At 46.3% G+C, this 23,642-nt stretch overlaps 1 protein-coding gene across 1 annotated transcript in view; it reads left to right on the plus strand.

Moving 5' to 3' along the window:
• kcnq1.2 (potassium voltage-gated channel, KQT-like subfamily, member 1.2) overlaps positions 1 to 8,661 on the plus strand; it is a 128,264-nt gene extending 119,603 nt beyond the window's left edge. Inside the window, exon 17 of the mRNA XM_036518516.1 lies at positions 8,509 to 8,661. Within this exon, the coding sequence (XP_036374409.1) occupies positions 8,509 to 8,661 (153 nt within the window). The remainder of the gene's footprint in view (positions 1 to 8,508) is intronic.
• The last annotated feature ends 14,981 nt before the right edge of the window (positions 8,662 to 23,642 follow it).

The following is a 23,642-nucleotide window of genomic DNA, read 5'->3' on the forward strand; positions in this document are numbered from 1 at the left end:
TGGCCCTCAGTGGCCTCAGAGTCAGGCCTTTCAGAGACAGCGAATATGTCAACGCGTGACCATTTGTCTTACAACACTTGTCACAGTCAGCTGACGGCCGGGGCCTGTCCTTCCCCATTTTTAGCACGTGAGTGTGTTGCCTCTGTGTGGAGGAGCGACAGAGTAAACCTCTGTGCTGGAACATGTCTCCACGTGTTTGCAAACATAGTCTTATGCCTTGAGTCAATATACTAATTAACAAATGATAATCTAATCTAAATTAAGCATTCAGAGCAAACAGCCCTTTTGATTCTAGCTCATTATTTGGTGGAGTCCGAAAAATAAAGCATTTTAATACAGCAAGCAAATATATATAGATCTTTTTATAATTTGCTCTCATGTATTGACAGAATGGGAGGAGAACAGTTTGATTGAATGAACATATTTTAATGTGCCGAGTAAGATGAAAAATGATTGATTTAATAAAAACATTGTTGGATGTGAAGAGACTCTTCTCGATGTTGGTGTCTCAGTAGGAGCGATCTTTCGGACCTTCCTCTGCACAGTTTGAATGGGGGCTTGTTGCAGTCCCCCCCCAGGCCCTGCACTGGGGCTGATAAAACCATGGGGAGGGGCGGGGGGCAGGGCAGGGGGGTGACAGCTGCTGGAGACAAATGTTGAAAAAGGCAACTGGCTGAATATTTACAGAGCCCTTTAAAAAAGGCAGAAATCCTGGTGACCACATGCTCAGTCTGGGGTCCTCGGCTGAGTTTCACTGGCCACAGTCTTTGTCGATTCCTGTGCTTAGGAATGCCGCTTACAGAATGAGGTTTTGAAGTTTTGGAGGCGGGGGGGGTGGGGGGGGGGCTGAGGAGACTTAACCATTTGTGGGCCATTGTGCAGGCCAATGGGACGTGTGAGTGCCAGCTGTCTGGGCCGTGATTGGCTGAGTGGTGAGGTCTGGTGTCACAGTGCAGCTGTTCCATCTGTGACATGTTTTTGTCATCCTTGCTTTCTCTGCTGCCTGCAGTGGCCGTGTCACTTCACTCAGGAATCTAAGCCAAGCGAAACTGTCCACACCTACCCAAGTCCTTACAATGACCAACCCAGCTACACCACCAACCATCTGGGATCAAATTATTCCAATATCACGTCCTGCAAGTTGAAGTTTGCAGTATACACTCCTTTTAAAACTCTTTCCTGACTCCTGAGTGGGTCAGTTGGAAAGGTGCTCATCTGGGGTACAATCTGGGCCCTACAGCCCAGGTTTGAGCCCAGAAACCAGCCAGTCATCGGCTGAAAGTGACCGGGAGCCCACAGCAGTGGAACAAATCTGCGTTATTCTGTCAGGGACAGGGGTGGGTAAGGCAGCCAGGGTTTCCCCATCTTACCACTCTCAGGCACCCTGCGATTGGTCAGGTGCCCTCTGGTTGTTCAGATGGCATCAGTGGAGTGCCTATCCTGCTCTCTGAAAACACCCGTCTCTACCAGCTAGCTTCTACCTTATCTGGCCAACTATTGAAACTTGGCCGTGCAGCACATCTAATACTGTGACTCATTGTATGGCTTTTGCTTGTGTTGTACTCTGCCTCACTTGTAAGTCACTTTGGATAAATGAACAGATGTAAATGCCTATCCTCCAATGAGCCCCCACTCCACTGCCGTATTCCAGCACAATAAAAAGCAGGTGACTGAGGCTGTCATGATGAGATGAGCCTAACGTTTGGTGATTCCAAATCAGATTTGCATAAAATTGGAAATATCACAAATAATAAATATTTCCCATTACAGCATACCATTGCATTAAAGACCTCTTTCTTTCTGAAATTAGTTAGATCTCTGTAGGAAAATGGTTGCTGGCCCCATGCATTAGTGAGCGTAGCTCTGCAGCAGTACCCCCACCATAATCACCACCAAATCAATGAAAAACCCCCAGCTGCTCGGCCTTTCTGTGGGCCTGGTACAATGAGGGATTTAAAACAGAGGAATGGAAATAGAAAAAAAAAATTCATAAAAACACACACGCATGAATGGGACCGAACCTCCCTATATAAAGGAACAAACGCGTCTTTGAGCTGGTGTCCACTCTGCAGGGGTTTATCGGGCTGCTGCCCCCCGGAAGGGCTTTGGGAGCAGTTTAGCAGCACGTGGCGGGGGCCCTGATCCTTCTCATGTGTGTCAGGTGCTCTCTCCCTGCTTCCTGCTCTTTTAAAAACACCCCCACCCACCACCGCCCTCAAATCTCTCTACAGGAGCCCCTCCCTCCCTTTTTCACCCAAACACAAAGGGCATACTGTATCTGCCAGTGTCAAACTCAGTCTCCTGTTGGTCGAGTGCAGTTTTTAAAAATCAGAGCCCTGCTCTCCCCCAGCCTACAGATGCATAGACACGTTTGTTTTGGATCCTCTCTCCTTCCAGCATTGCAATGCACATTCACATCCCAAAACTATAGCAATTCCACACTCGCCTCCCAGGACTGCCGCTCGCTCAGTAACGCACACAACGCCGTGGAGATTGGAGAACTGCTGAAGGGTACCCAGAGCATTTCAGCTGTGTCATCTGTGTGATTGGGCTGTATGCAGTGTTGGGTGAAGCGTGTCATGTAATAGACTGTAGCCTGTATGCTAACTCAAGTTAGCATAGGTGGAAAACAGACCTCTCCCTTTCGTGCTTTGGAGTAAACCCAGGTTTTAGCTAATCTTACACCTAAACGCTAGTACTCACTCTCCTTCTCTTGGACTTTACGGTAATTCTGGCTGCTGAGATTTGTGGTGAAGCACCTGTTCTTTATTCAGCTTGGCCCTGTTTATTGTAGCACTGTGTAAGGGACTGACTTGTGTTCAGATGTTGTCAGTCATTTTCTGTGTGTGCTGTGCTTCATATAGCCCTGTTATATGTAATTTCTATCTTTTGTAGCCTGTTTTGTAAGACGCTGGAGGGGCTGACTTGATATAATGTAGTGTAATCTCCTCTGAAGTGTATTGGCACTGCAGGTCAGTGTGTTGGTTGCTGTTTGCTTTGCTGTTGAGAAGAGTGGCTGCTTCATTGTGCAGAGAGGTCTGGGACGAGAGCGTCCATCTGCGAGGGGAAATGAAACACAATGAGCAGCGATGGCGTCCTCTCTCTCCCGCTCACCTGACCTGACCCCGCGGGGAGCAGGGCACAGGAAGCGCCGCTGACAGGCCGACGCTGTGATGGAGCAACAGTGGAAGCTGGGGTCAGGGAGAAGTGGGCACCGGCCAGGCCGGGTCACGCAGACAGAAGTGCTGATCCCGCATGTGAAAGCAGACCCGACCCTCAAACCCCAGCCGCTGCTTCACTGTCCCTTTTCATCACGGTTTTCCCCACCGTCACATCTGCGATAGCGATTGGCATCCAAGTTCAGGATTCTTATTTTTTAATGTAAACCGATTTCTATTGAGGGATGCCAAGACATTCCACAGCTTGTTAGTTTGAGTTCTATCAGGCTGCCAACTCCCAAATGTCCTGTTCAACTCTGCTCTCCAACAAAGGAGAGATTGTGACTTCATTCATCTGGTATCTATTCAGGGATATCCATTTATTTACACACCCCAGGACACTGTGAAACTACCACCCTTGTTAGTTCTGTGAATCTTAAATTATTCCTGTGAATTTTATTACCAGCATAAATTATCTCTTGCCAGTCATAATAGCTCATTGTTATGCAGCCTGCCCACAGATAACAGCTATCATCACTGTAGAATTATGTGATTTTCAAACTGTATCAGGGATGGCTGATCTGCCACTCTCAGGCCTCCTTTAGCTCTTCATATGTGGCAAGTGAAAGAAAAAAACATTTATTAAGAGCTTATTAAGAGAGAACACTAATGATTAAATGCTAATGCTGTAATTAAAATGTTATTATCAGGGTCAATGGCATGTAAAAAGCTATTACAGATTAGAAAACAGTGGTTCAGCTATCCCCATTGCTTCACTAGTGGCAAATCTGTGTGGCAAAGAGCCATTACATCACCTCCCCCTCATGTCATTGGAGAAATGCAATATTTCACACATAGATAAGTACATGAATGGATGAAGAAAATTATTTTCCAGTTCAGTGCAACAAGCTAATTGGGAATCAGAATGTATATGAAATCCTTTACAGTGTGCCCTTCACAATGAAGCTGGGGAATTCTGGGTCAGGATGCTCCTCCCTGAAATATATATTTATTGTACAGTGTATTGTTTGCCTGTTGCCATAGTCCAGTGAGTTCTAGAGTTCCTGAGGAGTGAATAACTCCACCAGTACTGTACTGTGCAATAATGAAGACTTGCACAAAGGGGGTGCAACAAACACATTTTCAGTATAAACACAATGTAATAGGACAAACACATGATTAAAATGTATATTTGGGTAGTAATGCAATAGTATGTAAAATAAACGCTAGAGAGCATGGGCTGGCATGGCACTCTGCAGCCTGGGAACAGAGTCTGAAGCTGGAACACTGACTGAAGCTGGAACAGAGTCTGCAGCCTGGGAACAGAGTCTGAAGCTGGAACACTGACTGAAGCTGGAACAGAGTCTGCAGCCTGGGAACAGAGTCTGAAGCTGGAACAGAGTCTGAAGCTGGAACAGAGTCTGAAGCCGGAACACTGACTGAAGCTGGAACAGAGTCTGAAGCCGGAACACTGACTGAAGCTGGAACAGAGTCTGCAGCCTGGGAACAGAGTCTGAAGCTGGAACAGAGTCTGAAGCCGGAACACTGACTGAAGCTGGAACAGAGTCTGCAGCCTGGGAACAGAGAGTGACGCTGGAACACTGACTGAAGCCGGAACAGAGTCTGAAACTGGAACAGCATGTGCTGGATACACCTGTAAAATTAATGAAGAGAAGTGCATTCGTTTCTGTGACGCCCTCAGTCTCGTTAGCTCTCTTCCAGCAGATGGTGCTGTGCTATGAATCGTATGAAACTCCTCTAATGCCTGCTAGAAAGGCCTCTGGTGCCAGCTCTTTGATATCGCTCAGTAGTGAACTGACAGCAGGCCAACTCCTGGTTTCAGAATGAATCGTTTCAGTTTCAGAATCATAAACAAAGAAAGCAGGTACTTTCACAAAAGAACATGTGGACAGAGGCATGCCCTGCTCTGCTGCCATTGATGTGTGATATCTCTCATGCATCTTTGAGCCAGCTGCCTTTTATCTGAGAGCAGTGCTTTGAGATTCAGATTTTAGACTTCGGGTTGAGACTAAAATGTCACATGTACCCAGCAGTTGCGTGAGTCGAAGGGCTCACACAACCAGACAGACAGACCGGCAGACGGGCAGACATACACACATTCGGTCAGTCACACTCTCTCTCCCTCTCTCACAAACACACACACACACACACACACAGTGCAAAGTGAAATCACAGTGGAGCCAGGCTGATACTGCAGACTGTGTGTGCGTGAGCTACTGCCCAAATCTGAGAAACATAAACATAAAAAGACCAACAAACAGCTGCAGGCAGACTGGATCTGTGGGGCTGTTTCCTGATTACCCAGAATCCCCCACTCTGCACTCAGTGGCAGTCACGTATAACAGCCTCTCTTTCAGAGGAGGCCTGGCTCCTCAGTCACTGACTGTGCTGTTCCCCTCCACTCTCTCTCACGCTAACACTGTTCCCCTCTCTCTCACACGCTAACGCTGTTCCCCTCCACTCTCTCTCATGCTAACACTGTTCCCCTCCACTCTCTCACACGCTAACACTGTTCCCCTCCACTCTCTCACGCTAACGCTGTTCCCCTCCGCTCTCTCTCACGCTAACGCTGTTCCCCTCCACTCTCTCACACGCTAACGCTGTTCCCCTCCACTCTCTCACACGCTAATGCTAGCAGGAGTCCTGGCGCCACACTCAATTCCCCCTCCTACAACAGTGCCGTCCCACAAGATTGATACCTCTTAGTCTGCTCACTGGGAGACAGATAAGTGAGTTCTCTGTTTTACGGCTCACAGTGCTGTGTCTCTGGATGTTTATACGGCCTGTCAGTGCAAATAAGGCCTCCGCAGGGTTCATCCTGTTTACAGCTCAGATGTACCCTGAACAAAAGATCTTTCTGTCGCCTCTGCTGGGCGCTGTCACCGCTGTGAGTCCTTGAGACTGAAAAACTGTCCTCAGAGGAACACCTGACACCTCACAGCTACACCCTGTTATTGACCTTGGTAGTTTTTTTTTCAGTTTTGTTTTTTGTTTGTTGGTTTCACGGTTATTTGAAACTCTTTCCAGTGATGTTGGATTGATGATTTGCTGGCTTTTTTAGCAATACTGATCTCCGGAAAGGAATAACCCTTTAAGTGTGGAAACAAGCAGGAATTAAGGCAAAGGTTTAACTCTGGGGTTAGGATGTTTTGCAGACCAACGTCATGTCTCAATCGGGAGCAAAGGTAAACCAGGAAGGGTGTTCCTCTGTGTGACTTCAGTGAGAACGTGACCACTGTGCCGTTCACACAGAGGCCCGGCTCCCTCAGGAGTGTGTGTGCGTGTGTGTGTGTGTGTGTTTTTTGGGAGTGGCAGAGTGCATGGGTGTCATGGAGACTGACTCCTCTATGCCATTTGCTGGGGACAGCTGAGGAGTCACCTGTCCTCATATCACATGTCTGTGTGCTGCTGGGGTGGCAGCTTGTCTCCCCAATTTCACAGGTGCCAGCCGGGGCCCAACCCAACTGAGGGGGCCTCCGCCTGCCCCCCCAGCCCAACCTCTTACCTGCTGCCTCCCTGCAACAACAGCAGCAGTAGTGAGCACAGAGAGAGAGAGAGCAGCTTCAGAGAGAGCAGCTTCAGAGAGAGCAGCTTCATAGAAAGCAGCTTCAGAAGGAGCAGCTTCAGAAGGAGCAGCTTCAGAGAGAGCAGCTTCAGTGAGAGAAGCTTCAGAGAGAGCAGCTTCAGAAAGACGCCGTAGTGCATGTGAGAGAGATGAATGGCTGTTCCTGTGTCGTTTTGTTTTGCTTCGTCTTCATGGGTCTGTGTAGGTCAGACAGTTCAGCCAGAGAAAATGAAAGGAATTTTTGATCCCTGGAAAAAAAGACGTTTCACTGGAATGTTGATGACTCTGAAGTACTACAGACACATTTACGATGCCGATTTATATTTAGCTGAAGCTGGGCGCTGAGGCCGCTTTCTTCTTTATGTCCAGACCTCTCTCTGTGGTCAGGGGCAGGAGCTGGAGAAAGTCTCCTTTTTCATGTTGCCTGTTCTTACATTACATACATTCTGTTCTTCTAATCATATGTCTGACATCAGTGGTGATTATGTTAGTGAAATCTACTGTGTTCACTTTGTGAACTCTAGATCAGTGTGGCGCTCTGATGTGGTGTGTATGCTGTACTTTCTCCAGCCTTGTGTTTCATGTTCCTTTCTTGAGATGAGTGTAGCTTAAATATTAAATTAATGTCTCACCCGTGGGACTCGTAACCAGCAAAATACATAGACAGTCAGTGATGAAATCTGAAACCGATGAAGTCAGAGCTTGTTGAAAGCAGTTCTGAAATGCATGCGAATATATACATGGTGGCTGTTCATCCTCCTTCCTGTCCTTGCCTGGCTTACCGGGGTTCCCAGCCTCACGGTGTCTGAAGGAGTGTAGTGCATTTTCTCACTGAAGGAGCCGGGTGCCTCTATCTGCCCGGTTCCCCTTGTGACACTGCTCTGTTGGCCCCTGCAGTGGTTAGGGTGTTTTCTTTCACCTGTTGGGGGGGGGGGGGGGGGTGGGTGATGGTCAACGCTTTTTGCCAGCGTTTCAATTCTTGGTGGTGTTTCCTGTGGCGGGTCTCAGCCATGGCTGCTTCTTATCTGATTTTGGTTCTTCACCAGCCCTGCCTGCATCTGCCTGCATTTGATATCAAGTAATCATGAGTAAGTTAGACTTTAAGTTTGTTTTTGGCTGCAGAGGGTTAGGTTTTTTGGCTAAATGAATCAGTGAGGTGCATTCACTCATATTTAGGCATTGATGATGAATATTCCTGTTTCAGCAGCAGGAGCTGGACAGAGACACAGGGAGGGCTCTGTGTCACATGTGACATTTGAGGTGTTGGTGAGAGGCGGTGCCTGGTTTCGTTTGGCTGTTGCGTGTAGGCGTTAGCGCAGCACATAGCAGGTTACACTCCGGTTTGTTAGATGTGTCTGTGGTGTGAGGCACCACACCACATTGAGAGTTCTCAAACTGCCAGCTCTTTGTATTTTGGATTTGTGATTGTGACCAGGCTTGTGTTGCATCTGTGAGTCCTGGTGCACTTTTACATAGTTGTGTTATTGTATCTATGACATCACAGTGGTGTGTTACGGTATTGTGTGTTGTTGTGTGTGCATGTGAGATTACTCTGTAGCTGAATGCCTGGGTCTCTGTGCCTTGCATTCTGGTTGTATTTGTATTGTGAAGTTCAACATGAAATTCAAGTGAACGTTTTCCATTGATCAGGGAGACTGTGCTGAGGGTTCAGAGAGAGTTCTCTTGGTTTCTCTGAGGATGGCTGAGACTGAGCGTGCCTGGTGCCTGGTCCTTAGTGGGGTCACCTGTCCTTCCCTGTTGCAGGTGCTGCTGATGGATCGCAAGGTGGAGGAGATCCTGAGGATCGTGGCGGAGCGCCTGCGGCCGCAAACCGACCACGTGCGGACCGCCGCCCCCTGCAGCTCCCGCATCACCGTGATGAAGAACACGGCCGCCAGCGTGGACGAGGGGCAGTGATATCATCGGGGAGGCTCCGCCCTCACAGGCAACACGGCGGCGGGCCCAGCTAGGGGCCGGAGAGTCCCCCTCTCCACGCTCCACCTGTCACGGCAAACATCACCCGAAAATGATCTGTGACCTGCAGAGAGAGGATGGACAGGCCAGGCCCGCTGTGCGGTGTGGCGCTTAGGAGAGTCTGCACAGTGCAGGCCGAGGCTGCAGGAGCGAAGGGGGGGGGGGGGGGGAGGCCCCTCCAGCCGGGACCAGGGTGCACGGATGCCTCACTCTCTGTTGTTTTGCTCGTCTACAGAAGTGAAATTGAGTGGGCTCCAGCGAGCTTCCTGGCCTTTTGGTCTGACCTGAATATGTCTTCTGATGTGAGCTCTGGGTACAGGGCCTGACGCATCTCTCTCTCTCTCTCTCAACTCCCACTCGCGGCAGCTGCTGTCACCTTGCCACATATTTATGTGTCCGCCTTCAACATCAGTTTTAAAGATTTATGTCAGCGTGTGGGTGGTAACTGTGATATGGAAACGTATGCTCAAATTACAAAAAATTCAAAAATTCAAATCAAAACAATTAAGAGGAGATGGAGATGAAAAATTGAAATGAAGATGGATTTCAGTAGCAGAGCAGGGTGCAGAATTTGTAGAATTATGCAGAATGTTGTCACAAATGTAATAACAGTTGCCAACACATACAAAGCTACAAAAAATTGTAAAAGTGAATGGGTGTATTTGTGGTAAAAAAAAAAAAGAAATAAAAAAATGTGAAATGAAGAGTAAAGAACAGAAGAAGGATTTTATGTAAATTGATCAAATGTTTCACAAGTATCATGTTTGCAAAGTCTGCTCTAAAACAAAACACTTGTATTGCGTGGACATAAGGGATGCGTGAGCAGAAACAGCAGGAGACTGTGGGGACCGACACAGTCAAAGCACACAAAACAGACACAGGATTCAATGGAAGTCGATTAAACTTTTAAAGGAATGTAATGTTTAAAAAGTGGGTCCTAAATAAAGTCTGTTTAAAAATGTCCCATAGCTACAGGCTGAAGGCATGGTGTCTTCGGAGTGTGTTTATTGCCACTGTGTGAAGAATACCGGGAGGGAATGGAGTTTGTTATCCATTGCATTCCTGGGCTTTCAGTTTAAAATAGCAGCAAAAATGTGCTGGAAGAACTAATCTGTAGATGATTTATAACTATGGTTAAGCAAATAGAAACACTAAAACAACTATGACAGGGTGTAATGGAGTATTATAGAAATTCAACAAGGAATAGTCAGAGTTATGGTACACGGTGCAGTTTATTTAGTGTTGAGTGCCAGGGCTGTCAGTAGGATATTCCTTTAAAATTACCCCATGCTTAAATACTCTTATTTTCCTTCCTTAGACCCAGGCAGCTTGGTGCAATTTGAAATCCATTTGCTCCATTCAAATCATTATTTTTTCTCTCACCAGCAAATTAGCTGCAGAATTCCTTTGGAGGGGAGGTTACTGTGTGAGTAATGATGACGTGCAATGGAAAGAGCTGTATAATTTCAACAGAAGCCTTTGAAAATCCACGTTATTTTATATAATCACATTATCCAGACTGAGAGGTACAGAAACAGGATTCCAGCAGGAAGGAAGGTGAGCTTCAGAGCATAATTCCACACAAAATGGGCAGGTCACATTTTTATGGAATATATTATCAAACAACACTGTATTTTCAAGCAATTGATATGATCTTTTTTTTGGGTTTATTTATTTTTCTACTTTTTGGCAGGGGATACTCTAAATTTATTCTGTCTCAACATGTACCTAACTGATCACAATTAGTCTGTGCAGTCCTGAAATAAGACACCAGATGTTGTTGTGATGAATGTGTGACAATGAGATCACTTTTCTTCTATTGCTTTTTGATAGTGTTTTCTTTCTCTGTGAAGTGGTATGCATTTTGCATAGTGACATGTTGAAAATTACCCAGAAGCCTCTGTGTTAGAGAACACCGGTTGCATCTCAGCCACCTGTACAGGTTTGAAATCCGTGTGGATGCTGTCACCTTGCGTGCAGAAACAAGTGAAACTCTGATCACGAGTGGGACAGAGAGGTGTGAAGAAAGTGTAAAAATGTAAGTATAGAAGCAGAGAAACTGAAATATCTACAGTACATGTAGGTATGTGATTCTAATATAACTGTACTTTACATGAGGCAGGGCTGAATGAAACATTCGATCAGAAACTGTGGATTTGTAATGAAGTGCTCTGTGGTTATGGCTCTCCCATCACCAGCTCCTTTCTCCCCTGATTTTCTGCCTCCATTACAGATCTTTCTTTTCCTTCCCTGCATGTCAGAATTTTAACACTATTGTTTGTCCTGCTCTGAAGTTCAAAGTCTCTTAAACTTACTTTTTTGGTCATACCGCAATCAGAGAAAATATCTGCCTACCTACTGCAGTGTTTGACTTTGAACTCATATTTTTCCCTAACTACTGAGCTAACCACAGGGGGAAAATGAGAAGAAAAAGGAAAACGTCTCAAATTACCACTCAATTATATTTCTCTTCAAAAGGCCTAAAATTCTTGTGGATGTCCCAAAAACAACAAGCCCAGAACTGAGAGGAATCCCAGGGGAGCAGGAGAGGGGCAGCAGCCATTTTCGTCTCCGCGGGGCTGGGCGCGATGTGCACCTCGCTGCTCGGGTTTGTCCCCCCGTTTTTAGGCGGATGGGGAACCCCGAGATTCCCCGCGGCTGCAGAGTACAGAGGCGGCTGTGTGCAGCTCAGAGAGCGCGCTGCTTTAATGTGGAGATCTGCAGAGGGACTCCCTACTTCAAAAGGGGTTTTGATGTTGCTGAACATGCACGTTCTAACAGAGACTGCAGGCTCCTGCATAGCAGAAGTTAAACTCTGGCGCTCACTACAGTACAGCTGACATGTCGCCAGGCCAACCATGATGTTCCCCTCAGCCTCAGCATTCAAGAAGAGTTAGGTGGCCTTTTCTGACATGCCAAAGCACTGGTGCATCAGTGTACTTTGGACCCAACCGATTTAATTCAGTTACTAGAAACCCACAGCCAGCCACAGCCCTGTTTGACCGAACCCATCCAGCTGCTCCCTGGCTTTGTCTCCAGTGAGAGATGGCTTGGTTACCTGAATGACACTGAAGGAGGTAGTAAGTGCGCACGCTCACAGCTCATAATAAAAGCCTTTCAGTTCGGCTACAGTATCTTTCAGCCCTTCACATTCGTTTCGACATCTCACCCTGGGGAGGCTTGCAGGGAGAGAAGCCCCTCACAGCCAGAACCAGGTGCACCCTCCCGAGGCCAGGTGAAGGGTCCCGCAGCCCCACCTGTGCAGCCAGGTCCCACTGAGGGCTCATCTGCCTGTCTGAAAGCAGATACGTGTGTCCGAACAGGTGTGTGGGGGGGTGGGGGCAAACCGCGTCAGAGCAGCTGACCCCGGGCACCCCACCCGGCGTCCCGGAATAGCTGAGGGGCTGTAGCAGCTGAAACAGCGGCTGTTCCCCCAGCTACCTCGGCCACTCTGGCGTCCAAACACTCCTCCGCAGAGCTGTGTGAAGCAGAAGGTCTGGCTGCACTCTCTCTCTCATTAAGGGCCTGTTTGGATCCCTGTCTCTGCCGCACCTCCGTCACATCCACAGGGACTCCGTGGCCTGGTGACCCTGCAGGCCTCTTCCAGAGCGGCGCTCCAGTGCTTCCTTAGTGCAAAGGACACAAAAACATTTTTCCTGCACTCATTCACCAGGGAGCGGGTACGCCGTGACCCTCTCTGCCGTTACTAATCAGCCGGCCGCAGCGCCCTGTCACCCCGGGGAGACGAATCACTCGCAGGGCGTGAGGTTAGCTCGACCCCCGTGCCCTTTGACCCTGCAGATTTCCCCCAGCCCTAAGTCTGTCCTGTGGCAACGCCTCCCAGTCATGACCGACGCTGGATGTGAACACAAGTGTTAACACCAGCAGTTAAACCAAAGTGAGTGTCCCAGAGCACGGCTCTCCCCCGAACGCCAGCAGTCTGGTGGCCCGAGCACACTCTCTCTCCCATCAGGCCCTGGCAGCTGTGAGGCCAGACCCCCGGGCACACATGCTGCTGAATAAAGGGGACAGAGAGGGACACCCCCTCTCCCCTAATGTAGGTCACATTTCTGGGATCCTTTCCTCCAGACAGACAGAAGATTCCAGGGCTGGAGCTGGAAGCACTTCAGTGGTGTGGTTTGGGCTGGCCAGCCGGAGCAGTATGTCAGGCATGGGGACAGCTGCTGGAGCCTGCTGGTGCAGGGGCCAGAGAGGGCCAGCAGGGTGAGGGTGTGTCAGGCCTGAGCGAGGGGGTGGGGGGTTGTGCGGTGTCATGCTGAAGCCCTGCTTCTCTATGCTACTGTGGAATTTCAGTGTGCTTCTCTGACAGCCCTGCCAGTGAGGGACCATTCTTGACATCGTCAGCATGCCGCGCTGTTTTTCGGTGTGTATGCATGTTTTTTTTTCTGCCTCGTAGCGTGCCACACTTCCCAGCTGCCTCTGTGTTACCTACACAAAAACACATGTTGCTGTTTGTGATCAGTGCCAGCAACTCGCCTCAGGAGTTCGTTTTGCGTTATTCAAACCACGTTTTCCCAGCAGACGCATGTCGTCGACCCCAGGGGGAAACCACGGAAACCAGACAGACACGTGATCCAATAAGAAACCAGGACCAGTTTGACAGAGACTTCAAAAGTGAAAGAGGCTAAGTAAACAAAAACACAGCATAAATGACTTTATTTCATTTTAAATCAATTTGTTAATATAATAATAATAAATAATAAATCATTTCATTAGCTCACAGCAAGGCACAGAGTTTCTGCAGACCAAACAGGAAGAAGGTGCTTTAGGGTTCAGCTTGTTGACATCTTTTGTCATGCACGTTTGGTCAGCAGGGGTAAATCATTGCCCGTGTAATCTCAGTGAGGAACGGGCAGAGCAGGGTTTCCCATCATGCATCAGCGCAGTCCGTCAGCTGCTGATCGCAGGATGAGGGCGCCGAGCACAGCCATGCAGGCTGTAAGAGCCGAGAGTACTGGCGAGTAAACCTGAGATGCAAATCCACGCTTGATGTTCCCACACTGCATTAAAACTACACGCTGTTTCCAACACTTCTGTTCATATCAGGTGCTGGTTGGCCGGTCTCTTTATCAGCCAGCATCACTCAGTGATGGATTAAACAAAGTCAGGGCTAAAGAGCTTTTTTACACCCCTGTTAAAATTCATTTCAATTGAAGCAAAACAGATGGGAAATTACATTTCCCCCCCAAAAAAAAGAAATTTGTGAATTTTTGTTCTCTTAGGAAATGCCAAACATGAAGTCATGTGTGGGTCCGCCTGCCATACTGCTGTTAATACTGCCAGTTATAAACATTACCTCTTTCGTGACTCTTTTCTTCTCATTATTTCGCTTGTCATAAAATTAGCCCTGTTCTAATTTTAACCTGCAGATATATTTGTATTTTTGTCTGAGCTGAAGTCACGCAGTCTCCTTTCACCCTTGTGTTTTTGTCATTTGACGGACCCTGGAAAGTCACAGCATGCACTGAGAACAGTCCCCCGAAAGTGCTGATGAATCTCTGAACCTCCAGCGGGTCTGAGCAGCAAACTGCTCTCTCTCACCTCTCACACTGTGATGGCACTGACACTCATTACTGTAACACCGTGAGCCATTGAGACTTTCATTCAAAAGTGGTCTGCAATTTTCTGTATGTGGTTATTCTTTTATCCTTAATATATTAACTTCTGTACCTTTGCTAAAGTGTCTATCAAATGAATAAATGTAAATGTAATTGTGGTATGAAAGGAGTGTTATCTTAGCTCCTTCTTCTGGGTGTGGACGGGGGTCTTTTATGCAAATATTCAAGATTAACAAAATGGTTTAAACCCCTGTGTACTAAGGCATCTGTTGAATCTCAGTTTAATCAAATGTAACCTAAATTTCATTAATTTGCAAATGAATAGGTGTGAAATCATGTGAGAAAAAGGTTTTTTATTTGAAACCTGTGTGACACAGTCATCATGTCACAAACAGAGGAATGTGAGAAGAGCAGCAGGAAGTTGTGTGACGTTAATGAATCTGTGACAGCCGCGCTGCTGCCCGTGGTGTCGTGACTGTCACCACATGCTGGTCAGCACCCTGTCTCAGCACAGAGGACAATCCACACGCGACCCACTGCACGCTTCTCACGCCAGGACAGGAAACTGCAAACCAATGCTTTTAACACAAACTGAGCTACCTTCCCCTGGACTGCATTGATGTTAAGGCTGCATTCAGAGGAAATGACTGACCCACAGTAACAGAAATGTTTTCACTCATTGTGTCTGAAGCATTTCTCCTATCACTACTCCACTGAAAAACAGCGTTTTCTACAGATCGTTCAGTTCTGCAGAGCTCAACCTGCCAAGAGCCCGGTGTTTATTGGCACAATACAAAACACTCATCAGTTATACAGCTGCATCTCTCTAGGATTATATTCCATTCCTTATTAAACTTATTTTCATAGACAGCTGAGGATAAAACGTTTATAAAGATGTTACAGAGAGGGGTATTCTTAAATATTTAAATTTACATTTAGTTGTGGTTTTAATCATGTTCTTAACAGGTTGGCAAAGTGGCACGAAGAAATTTTCTGTTGACGGCAGTTGTGGTCAGTGGAGGAAGTGTGGAGAGGAACTTGAGGTTTTCTATGAACTGTAGGGACTATGGCTTTACAGGAAAAGTAACCTATTTCTATTGCCTTTACCATGAATTGCAGTTGTCTTATCGATTTCACCGCATAGCCAAGAGAAAGGTATTGGTTTGAAATACACTGTTGTCCACGGCGGTTTTCAAAAGGCAGCTTACTTTGAGAGGTGTTAATCCCCTGTTTGTCAAAGTGTGGAGTCACAAATAAATGTTAAATTAATATTTCTGAAGACCGATATTAAAATATCATCAAGATCTCTTTTCTGTTTATGTTATTAATAATTGTTTTTTAATTGTGAGGAGTGTGAGAGGGCGCTCTATGCGGTTTAACTGCTTGACCAGAGAGGCCTGCTCTCTGGTGTCATTGCTGCTGGTTTGTGACTCCTTGGGTATTAACTTCACAAAATGTAGACACATCTTGTACCAAAGCACAGTTTTTAAAAGATATCCTCAAACCATGACCATTGTCACTATGAACCCATTTTTATTTGAAAGAGAGCAATGAACCATGCAGAATAGTAAGATAGTAAGATACTGTTAGACATAAAAGAAATTCTAACAGTTTTGATTCTCAAAAATATCCTCTGAGAGGCACAGAAGTAGAGCCTTTCCCTTTCTTTGTGGAGCTTTTCTCTGTGTTAGCCTTTGTTCAGTGATATCAGAAGGATCTTGCAACCTCCTGTTTTCAAGGTACAGTGAGAGTAGTTATTTGAACTGGTGAGTAGCTTTGAAACTGTTTCACATATGACGGTGTTTATCATTTTTACTTTGTGTTGTAGAACTTGCTGAATTTGCATTTTCTGTCAGAATTATGAAAGCGCATCAATTCAAAATCACAACCCATAATGCACCACTTCCAGGTCTCGAATGCATGAATGCATCAAATCTGTGACAATTAGAACTAAGAGCACACACTGTAAGCAGGAGGTAATTAGGTGTGGTCATCAAAATGGGTCACATCACACAGCAGAATGCCTTGCTTTTCGGCCATCTGCCTCTTTTTTATATGTTTGCATCTCCCTTCATGCTCTGTACACGCGCAGGAACCTCATGACTAGTTTCCCCAAAATGTGTTTTTCGAGATGATGCTCCTGACTGTATAAAATTCCTCTTTTCTGTCTTTCACATGGCAGGAGGTGAAATGTGTGGGATCTGATGTAAAACAAAATCAGCGCAAATATCGGGAGAGCATAAACTGGCGTGCCTTCCAGCAGGAGAGATTTATTGGAGGAGTTTCTGGTGACCATGTATTGTTTGCTTAGCTTCATTGTCATGGATATTATTTTAACACAAGAATAAGACAGAAGTTCTCATAAATTGCAGCTGGTGTAAGAGACCAGGCAGTTTAGGAGCAGGAGCTTCATATCTCTGTTCAGATGAACTTTGAAGAGAAAAAAGTGTGACTTTTTTAACGCTTTCCTTTTCTCACAGCTCCTGGAATTAGCACTTCTGTTTTTTCCTCTCTAAGTTTTACTTCCTATACTGATATGCAGATTCGCGTTTTCAGCGTAATGAGTCAGAAATGTCACCGAAGAAATGAGTGGTTGTTTGTCATTCATCAGAAGTGTGTGAACTGCGTGCACCGCAGATGGAACTTCCCGGAATCCAGCTGCACACGGATTGGAGACGCGCCGTGCCCTCTCCTTCCTCACACGGCGGCGGTTAGCCATGGAAACCTCATGTTTACATTCTGCGCCCCACAATGTGAAGAGATACAGCCGCCGAGAAGACAGGCTGTGCTCGAACCGTCTCCATCAGCATTCTGTGTGTGACATCATGTGTATGTGCCATTTTATCCGTGCAGAAAGGGCAGACAGGGCCAGACGCACGCTGTAACCGCTAGCACCACCGCCAGTCTGTATGCTCAGCAGGGTAGATGTGTACATACAGCAGAACAGAAGGGTCTCCAACCGTTATCGCCTCTCATAGCTTTGATTCCCCTTCTGTGCAGGTTTACCCAGAGAAAGCAGAAATAAAGGGTGTACTCCAGCAACACATGGAGGGTTTGTCACGTTTTTAAAATCACTTTTTCAGCAGTTTTGAAGGTTTTTCCTTCATCGGTGACAGAACCCCAGACTCAGCAGACCGCTACAGGAACGGGTCACTACCAGCCTCCGAGCAGCACAGCAAGGACCCTGAGCGGAGGGGAGGCCAGAGAGAGAGCAGGACAGGAGGGAGACTGCACACCTGCGGCCCGCTGAAGCTGCAGGTGTGCTCCTGCCGTCTCCCCATCCACAGACCTCAGACTGCCTCAGGCCCGCATGACCGGGGCCTACCCTCAGCTGGAGGTAAGCCTGCCTCTAACCTAAACATACAGATGATTCATAATGATCTAACCGCTGCTTCAGATTTACACACATCAGGTCCATATGGTTAAAACACAGTACACATTGGACATTACTGTGTGATGTAATCATCTACTGCCATGCTGCCTCCCTGTAACTGCAGGCATGTTATCAGCTCTGCCGCTGCCTCACCTGTGATCCCCACGCACCTTACAGTGTACCTGTCTGAGCTTTCCTTGCTGGTGATTGTAGTTTTATGAGTTAGGAAGCCTTTGCATGGAATAACACAGCACCAAGGGCAATGCACCACTCTGGACCTGAGCAATTTACACATACATCCTTTTAAGCCATTTATGAAAAATATTGAATATGAACTGCTTGTAGGACTCTAGCAGGTCACAGATCTAACCAGCCCAGGTCACAAATACAACACAACAGAACTATTCCAGCGCTTACCTCCTCCTTATATGCTCCTGTTAAAAAATGCTGAGAAGGGAAGTAGTACTCTAATGGCCATTTACACACCAGGAAACGTCTTGCACTGAAAGGGTTTCATTGGTTATTGTAATTTTTGTCTCTTTTTTTCCTCAAATAAAATAGCCAGTTTTCAGAACTTACTAAGAATGATAGCTGCTGTAGATGTGTATCATTTTTATCTCGGCCAGACGACGCAGTCTGCCACAGTCTGGTTTTTCAGTGTGGCTTTCGAATGAGGTGTTCTCACCAAAATAACGGCTGAAAGACCAGAGAAAGAAGCACTGGTTTGGAGAGAGCAACTTGTGGTTCTAAGTGAATACGTGATTGACTTACATAGTGTGTGTTTGGTGCTCACATGATGGAAACTTCACAGGTACAGTGTGTAAAGGAAAATGTGAGCTATGTAAAAGCATCTCGTAAGAAAATTAGCAATGTGAAATAATATTATGAACTTAATTTTGGACTACATTGCATCTGTTTTCTTTCATTTGTTACAATAGACAGTACTTTTCCTTGGCAAAAGTCATCCCCAGTACGGGTGACAGAATGTTCTCCGGGGGAGAAAGTGGTACACAGCGTGGCAGTGGTTATGGGGACCTCATTGCCAACTTAGTGTATTTCTGTCACAAACCCTGCAATGTTATTGCAATTTCTTCTGTTTTGAACTTGTAAAAAAAGGACTGTAGTCCAATGCCATTCACAAGTTTCAGAGGTCTACGCAGGACTGGACACTCCCAAAAAGAGGCTGTGTCTTGGTTCAGTCCTACCCCTGCGTACCCTCACTGTGTCAGGAGTGTGCTGTGCTACTTGGTACCTGCTACTTAGATCTTCATACAACAGCTATTATAACAAATATTAGCTTGATCATGTGCTTGGAGGGAAACTGTAAGTTTGAACTGAATTCACAATTGATTCACCATTGATTTAAAAACAGTGAGCTAAGATCCTGTGGCCAGTGTCTTCCTGATAGAGATGTGAACCATTTTGTCATTGTTGTCTTCTTCTGCATCCTAACATTTTTCTGAGGCTTGTAAGTCAGGTCATATCTTTGCATATGGCTGTCATGTGAGTATGTATTGCTGGTTGAACTGTCGTGCATACTGTTCTACACTGTGTACATATTCAGCTGATACTGAAGGGAATGATTCAGGTAAAACTCCTCTTATCCAAAATCAGATAAACATATGTACTCCCAGGTCACTGGATTTCATAAACAGATATGGCTGATATCAGTCTGGTACGTGCAGGGCGTCTGCCTCTCCACGTAGAGATTACTCACAGCGCTGGCTGTCAGACAGCCCACAGTCCCTCTCCCATTGGCCCTGCTGGTGATGTCACAGAGGCCTCATGCTGACTCAGCAGTACTGAACTGCCTGGCAATGACATCATCAGGAACACAATGTGCAGTGTCACAGCTGCCGCCCCTCCCAGCAGGCCGGAGCACGTGCGGGACAGGGGCGGACGTGTGGAGGAGGGCGAACGCTGAGCCATGCCGTGCTGAACTGCACTTTCTGAAGCCAAAAGGAAAATAGCTGGCACAGACCATGACAAATACAGATCAGTTACCACATACTGATGACATTCTTTCCTCACTGTAGCGAACGCATGGACTCACGGCTGATGGTCTGTGCAACCAGCTTCTATCTTCAGTGCAATAGCAGAGCTCCAGTGTTGTACTCGCACATACAATTTAACCTACAATCTGACAGGCCTTGGCTTTGCCTCTCTCTCATTTGCATAAATTGCTGCACATATTTATGCACTAACACTAGTTGTTGCTGAAGCTTTGATTGTTAAAACAGTTGCATCAGTTATATTTACACCTCGTATTTAAGCAAGAATGTGGTTTTCAGGTGGATCTCCATGCTGGCGCCCATTATTCCCAACGTTACATTCATTACCATCAAACACTGATTATCATGGAAGCTCTTTTGTATTTTCAGTATGATGCTGCTTATTGCAGGGCTATATAACATATTATTTATTAGTTCAATCACTCACTCCATGGGCACACGAGTCCTAGTACAGACAGCTCACTCAGGACCGAGTCCAACAGCAAGCCGAGGTCCTCACCTGCTGGTTGTCACAGGTTTAACCCTGAAGGAGCAGGCTGTGTGTCGAGATTTTTCATGATGCTCCAGGCGCAAAACAAAACATTTCCCCTGACTCAACACTCCCTTTCACTGGTTCCTGGATGAGCATCTTTACAGGGAGCAGGGGGAGCCGTCTGTCTGCACAGCCATCCCTTGGAGGTAATAAGCCCAGAATCTGACCGTCCTACACAGAAGGCGGTAGGTGATCAGTATCTACCTGTTTGCCTTTTATGTTGTGAGCGGAGGTGTGTCGCGGGGTTGTGCCATCTGATTGGCCGGCCCCTGTCCACTCACACCCCACACAACTGTGTCTCTTCGCCTCTCTCAGCTTTTCGCGGGAGTTTTCAACGGGCCTCTCCGTTGGCCCTGGGACACACATTCCCATCGATGAGGAACACATTGGCAGAGAGTCTGTCTGTTTTGGCTCAGGCTGAGGCTCCTAAGATCATATCTGGAAGTGCGGGGTTCAAGCCTCGCTGTCCAAAACAACAGTGCTGAACTGTTTAGCAGTGGCATTAGGCAGCTAAACTGATTGTTTACAGGGGGCCAGGCAACATACCTTCCAGCTTTGCCACTGCACATGGTTAAGGTGCTGCTGGTTTTTTGTCAAATGTCTAAATGTCCGTTTCCTGTTCTGGAATTGCAGGTTTAAGGAGAAGAGTGAAGACCCTGTCACAACAGTGAGGCATTGTGGGAAGGAGCAGGGGTCATAACCCTAAGGTTGCCAGTTCATTTCCCAGGTGGGGCACTGCAGTTGTACTCTTGGGCAAAGTACTTAACCCAAATTGCCTCACTAAAAATATCTAGCTGTGTAAATACAGAAAATGTAAAAAAAAAAAAAAACACTTTTTGCAAGTTACTCTGGGGAAAAATTGGCTGCTGAACAACTCACTGGTCACATTGACTGATTCTGCCTTTTAGCTCATTCAGGTCTTTCTTTGCCCGTTTGGAACTAGAATACTGTTTGCTTTTCTGAGATCCCATGCGTAAGAGGTGCCATAAAAGGCTGAAATGTGGTGTAAGATGCATTATGAGAGTGGCACAGACAATGGCATGAGAAAAGGTCTGAAACACAGACAGCCCACAGGTGCAGGGCTGCAAAACCACACCAGGGCACTGCCACAGCTGAGGAGCATAGCTTCCCTAAACCTAAAGTACAATATCCAATAGGAATGAGGGGGAGGGGTACCAGGGAGGGGTACGGGGAGGGGCAAAGTCTGTCCATCAAAGATAAAGAGTAGCTAGAGTAATGAAAGTAATGAAAAAGGTTGTTTTTGGCTAAAACTGTCCCACTGGGTGGGAGAAACAGAATACAGGACTGAAATGAGGTACTCTGGGGAAAATCTGCTAACCCTCTGTGCTTCACAAAAGGTTTTCACACTGAAATTTCTGTGGGAAGATGCAGCGGCATTAGTTGAGGCGATGCTGTGCTGGATTCGGTTGCATGGCAATGCATGACCGGGGCACAGGAAAGCCGCTCTGCATGGTATCATAGACCTGTCAGATCCATGATGCCATGTTGCATACACTGCATGCCCCACCTTATAAAACACAGCCTTAACCCCATCTTAGCCCTGTCAGGCTGTGTCATTACACTTTATTAGATGCTCTTTTGTAGGCTAATTCAGATAAGAGTGTCTGCTAAATAACTAAATGTACAATTACTTTGCATAGTTATTAAAGTCTGTTTTTTTTTTTGTTTTTTTTTACTTACCTTGGTCATCCCGAGCTCCAAAATCTCTTCTTTTGGCTGGCTGCATGACTGGCACCTTGTGTTTGGAGTAACCAACCCCGCGCCGTTTGGAGGATGGCACTGCAGTGGTTTTATGTAGCTGACATGCACACCACATTCCTCTCGGCAGAATTTTAGACTATAATAAAATTGTTTTTTATATTTTGAAATACAAATTTGAACGTGTTTAAAGGTGGAAAGGGTGTCACCTACTGGTCCATTAACACAAGTTGCATTTCCATTCCATATCTGCGATGAGACTTACCATACTGCCCTGCAAGTCATATCTGACTTACTACAATACCATATCTTTGTGTCGTTGTTTTAACCGGAAATGCTTCAAAAGCCACATATGAATTAGTAACAACAAACATGTAAATCCAATTAGACTTCGTGATACGCTGAAGAAAAGAAACTGGATGTAGTTTCTCAGCGTTGAATCAGTTTTTGTTTACTTAAATTGCAATATAAAAATGCAATACAGATAATATATTGATGTTCTGTTCAGCGTAAAGAATTGGCTGCACAGCTTATACACAATCATCTGATGGGGAAAAATCACTGATAGTCAATGGCCGAATCTCTGACCCGCCTGTTTTTCTCCATAGCCTACATACTTTCGATATGAAACTACTCGTATCTACTTTTTCTCGAATGACTCAAAATACGCCTCGGTTTGACAACACTGTTGACTGATTGCACTACAATGAACTGACTCCTTTTTGGTGTTCAGTAAAAAATAGTGTTAGAAGGGCTGCCAGCTTAACCGCCCTCACTTTCAAAAATGTTTAACTATATATTAAAGAAAGCAACGTGACACAGTATAATTGTGCATGTAAAAGTTCGAAATGATCCTTGACTTGATCCAGCAAAGCACTGCACACTTCTCAGTTAGAGAGCAAACTGCTTCATTTCAGAGCATGCGTATGTTTTCAGTTACCAATTTTTCCTCGCTACTCTGGAGTGCAAACGACAGAAAGCCACACCTATGAGTTTTTCTGTTTCTTTTTTGTTGCTTGCATCAGCAGAAATACGCGGCGTCCAATGGTCGTGGCTTTTGGGGATGTGCTTCGGGCACAGAACGCCCTGTCCCGCCGCTCCGTGAGAGCTCCGGTGTAAATGTCCGGGACGCGTCCGCCAGTGGCTCCGGCGAGTGGTGCGCTTCTTACGCCGCGGCTCTGATTGGCGGAGCCGCACGTCCGTAAATTCCACCCGATGCGAGCGCCGATCCCCTTGTTTTTCTTCAATTCGAGTGAACAACTTATGTCCGTCGGTGACGTGTAGGCAACTTCTCAGGTTCCGTACGATTTTTGGCTTGTATTTTTCATAATGCAGTGTAAGAATCATTACGGTATTAACTAACACCACAAAGCACAAAGTATATACATAATCCAGTAGTAGAACAAATACATTTTTAAGACATTAGGTGGGAAATATTACCGTAGGTGCTTGACATTTTGGCAGCTCCGAGGCTTCCTACGACTTTAGTCAACATAACTAACGGTGTCGAAAGAATCAGGAAAACAATGACATTGCTTAAAAGCAGCGTGCATCTAACTCACTGAAAATATTATGAGCTGTTTCTAGTTTCACAACAGCTCTTTGGGTAACTGTAAACAGCGTCACTCATGTAGTAGCAGGCAAGCTAGATGCGGCTTTACGGTGAGCTCGACTCGAGAGCAATAAAGAAGGAATACTTCTGTATGTGC

The sequence above is a fragment of the Megalops cyprinoides genome, chromosome 23, assembly GCF_013368585.1.
Source record: "Megalops cyprinoides isolate fMegCyp1 chromosome 23, fMegCyp1.pri, whole genome shotgun sequence".
NCBI classification, from domain to species: Eukaryota; Metazoa; Chordata; class Actinopteri; order Elopiformes; family Megalopidae; genus Megalops; species Megalops cyprinoides.